This window comes from Mya arenaria, chromosome 5, assembly GCF_026914265.1.
Source record: "Mya arenaria isolate MELC-2E11 chromosome 5, ASM2691426v1".
NCBI lineage: Eukaryota > Metazoa > Mollusca > Bivalvia > Myida > Myidae > Mya > Mya arenaria.
The window spans coordinates 23706063-23717393 of record NC_069126.1 but is presented as its reverse complement, the minus strand read 5'-3'; the positions used below and the strand labels follow the sequence as shown (position 1 = coordinate 23717393).

General features: G+C 39.7%; 2 protein-coding genes across 2 annotated transcripts; both read right to left on the bottom strand.

The window, feature by feature from the left end:
• Window positions 1–214: 214 nt before the first annotated feature.
• Window positions 215–8296, bottom strand: LOC128233586 (uncharacterized). The gene is made up of 12 exons (XM_052947325.1): window positions 8180–8296; window positions 7386–7592; window positions 6834–6943; window positions 5626–5782; window positions 5290–5337; window positions 4839–4946; window positions 3693–3896; window positions 3229–3342; window positions 2871–2894; window positions 1770–1863; window positions 989–1353; window positions 215–428 (listed from the first exon to the last, which is right to left on the bottom strand). Exons 1-12 carry the CDS (start codon window positions 8235–8237, stop codon window positions 418–420), a joined length of 1500 nt encoding a protein of 499 aa, XP_052803285.1. The 5' UTR covers window positions 8238–8296; the 3' UTR covers window positions 215–417.
• A 1943-nt stretch (window positions 8297–10239) lies between these two features.
• Window positions 10240–11331, bottom strand: LOC128235560 (cysteinyl leukotriene receptor 1-like). The gene has a single exon (XM_052950373.1). The coding sequence runs from the start codon at window positions 11329–11331 to the stop codon at window positions 10240–10242; it is 1092 nt and encodes a 363-aa protein (XP_052806333.1).

Sequence of the window (11331 nt, the reverse complement as noted above, 5' to 3'; positions counted from 1 at the left end):
TTTTTCTTGCAATAATATCATCTTGTGTGTAGTCCCTTTAACCCACAAATTGTGTCCATAATGTACATTGAAACAAATGCAACGCAACACGATATAATTGAAGGGATTATCCTACACAAAGAGACAAAAAGGGCCATGAACGCCCGTGATCGCTCACCTAATTCATATATGCAGTTTAATGAAACCATAATACTGATAATTAAAAAACTTATAATGAAAAACACATGTACATTTATTGCAATATAATAAATAAATTGAACAAAATAAATATAAAAATATTCGTTTCATAGTTCTAACGCCAAACAGCACGATATCTGCACCAAATTTAAGGTGTCCATTTTCTCTGTTTCTTTGCATCCGCGTGTTATAGAATTTCTTCACACTTTTAAGCACTTCCTGTAGCACTCACTTCACAAGTTACTCGTAACCTGTAAAAGTGTGATAGCAGCTGATTGACAATTCTCCAAAAAGACAAAAACCCTTTAATTACAAATATTAAATAAATTTAAATATAATGATTAAAATAAACAATATAAGATAACTACAGTCAAGACGCGTTATGTCGAAGTCTTTGGGACCCCGGGAAATACTTCGAGATAACGATCATTTAACATAACCGAAATATAGAATATGACTAACTTAACCAAAAGTATTCGAGAAAAAAACGACATAACCGGAACATCGAGATAACGGAGTTCGACATAGCGAGTTTATTCTGTATATTCAAATGGTACACGGTTTGATTACATGCTCCTAGATCGAGTGCGCGTGAGAGCAGATTTCGATGTAGCACCTTCTGCGCCAAACCTTTCACTCGGCGGAAACAGCTCCGCGGCCTCAAAATCATCGGAGGGAATGTCAATCTTTGTCACCCTATCAATTTCCGTATAAATGTTGTCAGACGACAGTGAATCACGGTCTGAGCGCCCGAGAGCGGCGTTTAGATGCTTCCCAAACTTAACGGAGTCCCAAACTACGTCATAATCACCTTCAGTGCTCGTGGACCCGCGATTGGTGTACCCAGAGTTACAGGCCCCGTCGTCGTCCGACATCGGTGAGAAATCATTGTCCCTCTGCGCTATTTTGGACATACAGACGCTCGCGTATTCATTTCCGGTGCTACGGTAAGACTGATCCTCCTGTTCAGAGCCACCCTTTGATTTCAGTGGCGGGTCTGAGCTGTCAAACCGTTGCTGTGAGCATGACGGTGCGTTACTGACGTCACTGTTGACGTAAGAGTGTGAAAGTGGGCGCGGCGGGCGCGTTCTGGCATTTCTGCTCGTCATGGCGCTTTCGTCTAAGTCAAGGTAGCTGGTCCGTGTCTGACCGCCGCTCGACCGTTTACAACAGCCTCTATTAACAGAAACAATAGCCTTTAGTTAAATCCAGAGAGTTATTATTGTTAAATAGAATAACGAGACTAACAAAATCTATACCAATATTGAATGTCCTTAAAACGTAAAGTTGTTAATTAGAACTACCAGTCTTATTCATAGGTATATAACAGACCCAATTTTGTTTTTTCAATAAAATATTAAGAATTTAGAATATTTGTGTTCGTACTGAAATAGTCATAAAAAGGGAAATAACTGTTGAATGTTATTTGCTATTTTCTTGAACAGTTGTCACACTCAACAGTTTCGTCGATGACGTAATATAAGTTTTGCTGCCTGACTTAGTCCTAGACAGGGAAATCCATTTATAAATGTCCCAGTATCGAAAGTTTCTCGCGATATAACGTCGTTCAAGTAACCTTAGTAAGCACGTACTTCCTGCGGACCATGTAGAAGACGAACACACCCGTTGCTATGGCTAACACCCAGACCACGCTGCCCGTAACTAGGTACGCTACCATTGGGGAGTCTGGGGGAGAGAGGAGAGATGTCAGGTAATTAAGTGTATAGATGTTCATGTGTTTTGTTATTTTTTTATTTTTTTATAAATGGAGTATAATCAATCATTGGTCAATCATCACAATAAACAATCGATTATAAATTAATCACATTTCCGTTATCATGGACGCTTGGTTCCAGACCTGTACGTTTATATTCTGAAATATAACTAGGCGACATTTATAGTTTGAAAAATGTGAAATAAATGCATAAACAAAACATACGTTCATTCAAAGAACCACCAAATGTATTTGAAATACCCCCACCATTTAATGTCAAAGTTAATGGAATAAATTTTCCAGTATGTAGCAAAGACATAGTTAATGTAAACATTTCGTAGAAAGGAACCGATAAAATGACGTGTAACAACATTTGAAACCGTTTGGTTTCATAACGGCATATATAACGAGTGAAAAATTGACTTACTTATATACCTAAGAAGATTATAAACAACTAATAGTAGCGTGTGTTTTTTCCAGAACGTTACGTAATGGCGTCGTTGTATTTGAGTACCAGCACTCTGCGTGCAGAGGTTGAGTTCGGAAGTGAGGAAGGCTTAAACAATTGTTTTACTAGAGTTTCTTGTCTTCGTTTAAACATAGACTTCCATATTGGAACGGAAACACGTAGGCGAAGCTTTACCGTGCAATAACTATCGTACGGATACATTACAAAGCTATTAATTTATACATACGCTAGTTATTGAACATTGCCATTGATATCATGGTACCAAACAGTAAAGTCACCCACTTACCTCGAGATTAAAAGTATACATGAGCGATAAAGCGCTAAAGTGCTCGTGTATCATTGCAATAACTCGGGTTTTGGGTACAGTAACTGTTATATATTTGCCAGTAAACTCCGACAGAGTATACTTTATCATGTGAATCGATTAATCATATATAGATGTTTCATTAACGTCCCCATAACTATGCCTGGTGTTCTATAAATTCCAATATCAATATGAGCAACACTTACGTTTTTGAGTTGCAACCGGGACAGCTGAAAATAATAAGATATAAAAATAAGAATTTCTATAAAAAGTGACTGCTTTTGCTATTTAATTTAGTTATTCATATATAACACTTTTAAATTCAGGCAAATTAATTTGTTGGCGCAGTGAATGGCGCACTCGCTCCTCAACAAGGCGAGTTCGAGTCCCGGTCAGTGCACACATGAGTTTGGCATGACGGACATGTCGGCCTCTCCAGTTACTCCAGTATCCACCACAACGCAATACATTGTACTACACTCCTGCGTAGCATTGTGCAAACGAGAGGGATTGATATAATAATGTAATAACTTCTTTAACAAGTTTAAATTAAATCGTTTTTACGTATTTGGCAGATGTAATCATGTGGTATGCTGCAAGACTCCGTGTTAAAGTGAAGCTCTCCGAGTTTATCTTCAGTCACTGCAGTACACCATTGAGGAAATTCCAACACCGGATCTGAAGTTTGGGGGGAGGATTTAAATAAGCATGTATTTGAGAAAGTACAAAGAAGTCAAATCTTATCACTTCCATTATGATCTATGACGCATCGTATGTATGCTCTTCAATCATTGTAGTTCTGTGAGTACACAATTTGGGGCCTATTAACACTGAGACTGAAGTTTGCTGACAACCAACTATAACAAATACAATTATATTTTGTATGTTGCAATTCAACCAGCAAATGATAACTAAACTTTATCGTTTTCACAGAAACTCCCCGAAAAAAACAAGATAATGGTGTTTTCATTTTGCATTAACTCGCATTTTCATTATGGATATTTTTGCCATTGTCCATGATAACGAACCTGTTTGCCACGTCCAAGAAGTGTTTCGGTAAAGCCCAACCCAGAACTCGCTGTGGTCCGGAAGTGCCAGCACGGCCTCCATGTTGTTCACATGTAGGTCGGCCAGAGTGCCACCCTCCGCGCGGCATAGGTCACGTGATTCCAACCAGGAGCCCGTCTTCCGCCGGGGACTCTTGTATTCGATCACCGAACCCTCTTCACGGTCTGCAAATTAGTTTAAATAGTTTGTGGTATGGTAGCGATATGATTCAGTGTGTGTATACCACGAGATAAATTGCGTCATAAATGCTACGTCGGAAGGCAATATTTTGCTTCGAATGAAGACTTAAAACAAAGATAACTTCACTATTTCTTCACCACTTTAGATGAAACATAGCGCAGTCTACGCCCCGCCATCGGTCTTTTACCAGAGTTTGATTGCGAGTTTAGTTTCTTCAAACACTTCGAAAAACCTTTTCGCAATACGGCCGTCTGATGGAGCACTGTCAAAACATTATTATGGAAACAGGTTTGTTGAAGTATTTGATGAAACTAATCACATAATCAAACTTCTGTAATAAAACAAAGGCGGAGCTCTTTAAGTGGCGTAGACTGCCCTTCGTTTTATTTAAAATGGTGTAGTATAAGAAAAGTTATCTTTGATTTTAGTCTTCATTTGATGTAAAATGTTGCCTTCCGACGTAGCATATATGACGTAATTTATCACGGGGTATACACACTCTGTGATTGTATTCTAGTGAAATTTTATCAATCAAAAGTAATTGTTATTTATATGTTTTCGTCTGTGTTTAAATATAAAGATTGTGCGTGTTTTATATGGCTTCAATCATTAATCATACTATCCGTGACATTTCCTTGAATATTTCGACAAGTTTACATTATAATTGCTTATTAGGAAGAAGAAATTTTATGGTCACATTTATGCCCCTCAACGTGAAACTATTTTTTTATTCTTGTTTGTTACGTTATACACGTGAATGTCATTATCGTGGTGGGTGTTGTTGATATTTTTGGTGATATTGTTGTTGTTGTTGTTGTTATTGTTGTTGCTGTTGTTGTTGATGATGATGTTGATAATGATGTTGCTAATACAGTTATAGAAAAAGACTGTTCCAATAATAAACAAACAGTGTTACGAGTACTTACATATTTTGCAGAGGAATGGTCGGGCCTTGCGACAGTCTGAGGATATCCAAACGGGCGTATCGTGCTTCAGTATGTACACACAGTTCTTCCAATCAGACCGACTCACCTCTGCAATATGGATACAAATACACCTGTACAACTTTAAGTATATTAGGGTAATAAGTAGAATGCCCCTTTAAAGAATATTAAATGCCTCTGCCAACGATAGCAGATATAAGAAAACACAGGAATATACATAAAAGTATTACAATAGTTAGTTGTAATTTAATCAATTTAAACTAAATTATTGCAAAGAAACTCAAGCTGTGGTTGATGTAGTTATTACCTTTTTATAAATGGCGTGTTTCGGTTGTTTTTTATATTAATGTGCATTTGTTTTAATAATCCGGACGGTACACTAATCCTTTTGTGTAATAACATAAAAATATAAGTTCCAGCTTTGATATATTACCGTGAACTGATTGTTGCAACTCTACATCATCTTCTTTCCTCTCCGATTCTGAAAATTAACAATGGTTTGTAAATACATGGGTCCGTATGCTATTTCTAAATCCCTTTATATAAGTAAGGTTCCGAGGGAAAACACATTCACACAAACACACACGCCACAAATACAGAGCGATATCAAAATTCCTGTGGCTGAAACCAATTTAATGTATTTTGCAAATCGTATTATTGACGGCGGTTATAACTTTAAAATTTAATGCAATATTTGTGTACTCAGCTATTAATGGAGTTAACTCAAAATCATGTACTCCCAATACCATCCACGAGTGATCTCCCTTACCCTTATATCCGTTCACTCCTCCAAGGCTATAAACGGACACGGCTCCACGGTCACCCCCGCACCACTCGCCGGCAGACCCTGGGCAGCGGACACCGCACTCCCGGGCGTCTAGGGGCTGCAACTCTCGCATGTCCTCGAGGCAGAAACACATGTGACCCTGCAGGGGAGGTAAGCGGGTAACGTTTCTGTATTAGAGGGAGCTTGAACAATTTTGTTAACATCTAATTTTATAAACACTAGAACTTTTAACTTTTATTTTGTTACCAGACTTGTCCTTGTTTTCCCATAATACAAGCTTGCCCTTTACCCTTAGCTGAGTACGTAGCATAGTATAACAAATGGTTTAAATCCATTTATTCAACCGGCCAGTTAAATATTTTTGAAATTGCGTAAACACCGACCAGCATTTAAAGAAATTGGTAGTTATATAATATCAAACACTATCCAAGATATTGCACATATTTATTGGTTCTGATCTTTATTGCCCCTATCATTGATCAGATCTCCGATCTCCGATTAAAAATGGAAATCTGTCAAGGCCTATCCGATGCAGCCCATTTTCTTTGAATACGGCCATAAATCACAATTAGCCAACAAACAATACACTGCTTATCGCCCCGTGGAAGAGCGTTTGTATCGGATGCGGAAGGTCTTGGGTTCATAGCCCGGCCGCCTCAAACCGAAAGACGTTAGCATATGGTGTCAGTATCTCCCTTGTTTAGCGCTTGGTTTTAAAAGGGCAGTACTTCGAAAATGGTGTGCTCAGTACTGGATAAACACAGGCAAATTGTGTCTGGTGTATAAGTGCCTTACACCGCCGCAAGTGCAAGTTAGGTAACAAAAAGAGATATCGCACCCGGATCCCATGTATCTCACTCTGTTTTTCCAAGAATTCTAATGCCTGTAGTAGAGTGGGAATTGCAGTCAATTCTTTCTTATGCCACTTATGGCATTTGAACATAATTTAAGTTATGATGGCGTCATTGCTGGGTCATGTCATAATGGAACCAATATGCGCGGGCAGACATTGATAAACTCATATGAACAACAACAACACAGAGGACATTTGGCACCGGGGGTGAGTGTTGTGATAACTGGGCAATAAACAGGGGATGCGTAGCATAAAAAACCCTGATCCGTTAACAAGGACTTTAAGCGCCATACATGTGTCATACACACTGAAGTATCTAAGAGGAGTAAATATGCACCTTAACGGCGGCGTAGTTAAAGTCCCTGCAGGCGGCGGAACACTCGGCGGCTTGGTTCCCCGCGAGCCGCGTCCCGTCGGTCTTTGTGAGGAATGGCGCCGAGAAACAACCTGCACAATACACCAAACAGATATATAAAAGTCTTTGTCTATGAACCTATCTTTCATTCATTAGCTTTATTTTAATGTTCTTAATCTACATTGTATATAACAAAATGGCGATGTACTTTCAAAATGTCTTAAACTTGAATTCAACATTGTTACGGGTTGTTCACCACAGGCATCACGTTTTCCTACAGACGGTCCATTCGGTCAATTGATTGGGATCATATTTATTATTGTTTCTTGTAAATGTCTCAAAACTCTGAAGAGAAGAAAATTGCAAGTATTTTACCTATAAAAAAATAGTGAGCTTCGCCTGATCTGATATACCGATCCTGCTATATCTTGAGATTGCTCAAAAATAGTTTGATACTAGTAGTCTTTATATTAAAATATTTTTACACAGTTATTTGTATTTCTAATCTTTATATTGATCTCGCACTTTACTCACCTTCCACCCAAACCCAGGGCGAATGCTGGCGGTAGGCGGTCGTCCACACCGGACGTCCGGTTTCTAGCACCCCAGCGGCCTGGATCGCCATTACGCGATCATGCGTATCCAGAACCACCAACGTCCCATCACGTGAGCGGCAGTCTTTGTCCGCGTCCGCCCACTGCTTCCTGTCCGAAATAAGTTTGTAGTTGACTTCATTGCAGGCTGCAAGGCAAACATAACATATTATATAAATAAACAACATGTTTTCAACACTATTAATACACTTTCAGTTACACAATACATATAATAAACATTTTTATAAAAAAATTCCTAATTTTAATATGTAAATATGTATTTAAACTGCCATTCGTCCTAAACTTATTAAATCATCCCAAAGGGAATCGGCAAAATTGATAAAAAAGAACTACATTTTAAATGGAAAACTATATCCACTTACAAATATACATTAAACGATTTAAAGGCGCATCATATAGGTTGATGTATTTTTTTATTCTAATAAATCAGTATCTTATTTAATTAATTTCACTTTGATTAAAAAACAAGAAAATGCGTATGATTTAGGGTTAGATTAAACAATCATTAGCGATGATTTGGCGCTTTTAACAGGGGAATTTGTGCCCACGTAGCTATTCATTAATGAGTTAAAATCTATACTGCATTAAAATGTAAAAAAAAGCTGTTTGCATCAACCTAAAGTGTGCCCCTTAATGCCCAATTCCTTTTTATTAGCCTCAGTGCCTTAACCTTGTAGATACAATATTTAAAAAAAAAATATGTAAAAAACTAACCTGTGTGTAGTATTAAGTTCCAAAGAAAAATAACAGCTACGCATCTTAATATCCGCATTTGTCTGGGATTTCCTTCCACTTACAAAATAAATATCACTTTTTAAGCCACAGAAATAGTTTTCTACTCCAAGGAAAGTATTATGCCAGCTTGTATCGATACAATAATATTTAGAATAAATTTGTTATCCACGTTATCAGATTGTTTAAAGTGTGTACATATTTACAAATTATCAATTACAACAACAAAGCGGCGAGATCAGACCCTAGGGGCTTCATATGAGGTGTTGCGATTGGTTAACGATTTATGATAAACGTTATAGGCAAACGTTTGACGTTTAATTTCAACGTTACTTCCTGAATTAATTATTATACTACCGTTACCAATCGATACGAGTTTCTATAATTTAACTTATATAAAATGATATAAAATGAAGTAAGCATTTAGGGAAAACAGCAGTGCTTAAATGTGTGTTATATTATTATTTAGAATTACCTGTTAAACTAATATTTGCGAAAAATTCGAAACCAAAAGAGCCTGCGTATTTTCAGTGTTTTAACGGTTACAGGATATTGCACAAATAGCTATATTTGTGAAAAAAAATGTTCCAAGAAAGATCATCATCATCATCATCATCATCATCATCATCATCATCATCATCATCATCATCATCATCATCATCATCATTATCAGCAGCAGCAACAGCAGCAGCAGCACCATCATCACCATCATCATCACCACCACCACCATCCTCCTCCTCCTCCTCATCATCATCATCATACTCATCATCATCATACTCATCATCATCATACTCATCATCATCACCAACACCATCATCATCACCATCATCAGCAGTAGTAGCAGCATCAGCAGCACCAGGAGGAGCAGCAGGAGTTGCAGTAGCAGGAGGAGTAGCAGCAACATAATCATCATCATCATCACCACCACAACAACTGCCGCCGCCACAACCACCACCACTAGCATCATCATCACCAACACCATCATCAGCAGTAGTAGCATCATCAGCAGCACCAGGAGAAGCAGCAGGAGTTGCAGTAGCAGGAGGAGTAGCAGCAACATAATCATCATCATCACCACCACAACAACTGCCGCCGCCACAACCACCACCACTAGCATCATTATTGCCAATGATTCAAGTTCAATCTTAATACTGTAACTTATTCTGAAGTAAAACATGTTTGTCCGTTTTTCATGTTTACATATTATCTTATATACTCAGCATTTCAAACCTTTCGTTTTAATGCCATGGTTGTTGCAAGACACTCTTAGTGAATATCTCGATTAATAAAACATGCACATATAACAAAATAAGAACTTCGTAAGTATACGTTTCATTTTATTCGGCTAAAATGCTAAATAACTCCAATCGTGTTACAACATACTGATTTGTTCTGTACTTGTCAACATTGACAACAATGTGTTGTTGTTTTGCACCAGTCAATTGTTACCACGACCCTCAAGGTCCGGTGGTATACCGGGGGTAGCTGGGGTAATGGGCTGTGTTTTTACCTTTCGGGTGGCCCCGCGGTGCTGGGTGAATGCGGCGGTTTTGTCTTCACGCCAAATATATCGGGGAGTGGGCCTAACCTAAGGCCCTGGGGTGCGCGGGCATTTGGTGGGAATTTAACCAGCAGTTCGTGCCCGCAGGGCGGGTTTTTACCCGGGCTTTGCTGGACCGAAAGTCAAAGTCCCCGCTATTCCCCGGACCTGAGGGGGCCGTGGTTACAACTGACTGGTGCATTATAACCGGACAATTCAAGTTACAAAGACAATTGTCTCCTATGGTTTAAAATACTAGTTATTTTATTAGTTATAGTTATTCACTTGCAAGTGCATGCACATTTTATTCTCTTAAAATAACAAAAGAGTAGTCCTATGCCATCCTAATCCGTCAACAACCGAACCTTTTGACCCGTCCATCTTCGGGTCCCGGTCTCAAGCCCGGCCGACCGAGACTAAGGGCTCATACCGGGGCCGGGCTGCCCCGGACCAGGCGGGCATATATATCCCTAGACCATCCTTATACTCGGTTATAACTTATCTATGAATTCTGACCACTGTTGAGGTCTGATGCCGACAAGACCAGACCAGCGGAACGGGAGGCTTGAGTGACGAAAAAGGCCTGACCCCCGGGTAGATTTCTCGCACCCCCACACACTAGCAGCCGAAGTGCTGTGCGAAACCGCTGACCACTCATACAATATAGGAAGAAGTTCCCGCACCGGTTCACATACACAAGAAAAAATCCGATGGAGAACAGCATGTTACCTATTTCCGGGTCGCTAAACTGCGGGTTGATTAAATGCAGTAGTGTAAGGGGTAAAGTGCAGACCATGACTGATAGAGAATCAATCAACAGCATGATGGTCAGCGTTTTCATTTGATTCGACCGTGCTGGGTTGGTAAGCTGGTTTCCGTTTCCATTCTGTCTGTAAGAAGTTCTTAGTGATGTACTTAGACTTGTAATCGAGTGTGTTTGTTTGATGATCATAACGTTGCTGACAATGATGAAAGCAAATGTGACAAATAAGAATACGTGTTGAATTATTGGCCATACGGTTTTCGCGTAATATCTGACGTATGGGTCCGACGTATCGATCACACAAAGCTGGGTCTCAAACTCAAGAGGCGCCATTGTTGACTTTAACAGGAAGTGGGCGTCTTTTATAGATATAAATATCAGTAGAGCGACAGTGGCGTATTTCGCTCTCCTTTTTGTGCAAAGAGCAGATGCGTGAAGTGGAAACGTGACGGCGATGGCTCGCTCCACCGTCATGGCGGCGGTGAGGACAATCCCAAGGTTGCTGGTCCCCCATCCAACAAAGTTGAACAGCTTACACAGAAAGTGGGCGTGCTCTCCCCTGAAAATTAAGCGCGGGAAATTGACGTGAATCCAGTGCGGCGGGAAGGCCACGAGAAGGCTGGCGTTGTCCACCACGGCGTTTGTGCACATGTATAACGACGTGGACACGTGCTTAAAATAAGGCAGTCGCATCACGCAGATCACGAGGACGTTACACGTGACTCCAATAGCGATAAGAACTGGCGGCGAATAGAGGTCCAACGCCCCGGCTATCGAACCGTAGACGGACGTCCCACCGCTCAGGACAGACGTAGGGTTTGTGTCATTCAT

Excerpts from the sequence above, each read along its gene's own strand:
- LOC128233586 (XM_052947325.1), bottom strand. The coding sequence starts at position 8,237 with ATGCGGATATTAAGATGCGTAGCTGTTATTTTTCTTTGGAACTTAATA. Across the intron at positions 5,783-6,833 it reads TTAACTACGCCGCCGTTAAG|GGTCACATGTGTTTCTGCCT; the intron begins GTGCATATTTAC and ends CCTCCCCTGCAG. Across the intron at positions 2,895-3,228 it reads TGATTACATCTGCCAAATAC|CTGTCCCGGTTGCAACTCAA; the intron begins GTAAAAACGATT and ends TATTATTTTCAG.
- LOC128235560 (XM_052950373.1), bottom strand. The coding sequence starts at position 11,331 with ATGAATGACACAAACCCTACGTCTGTCCTGAGCGGTGGGACGTCCGTC.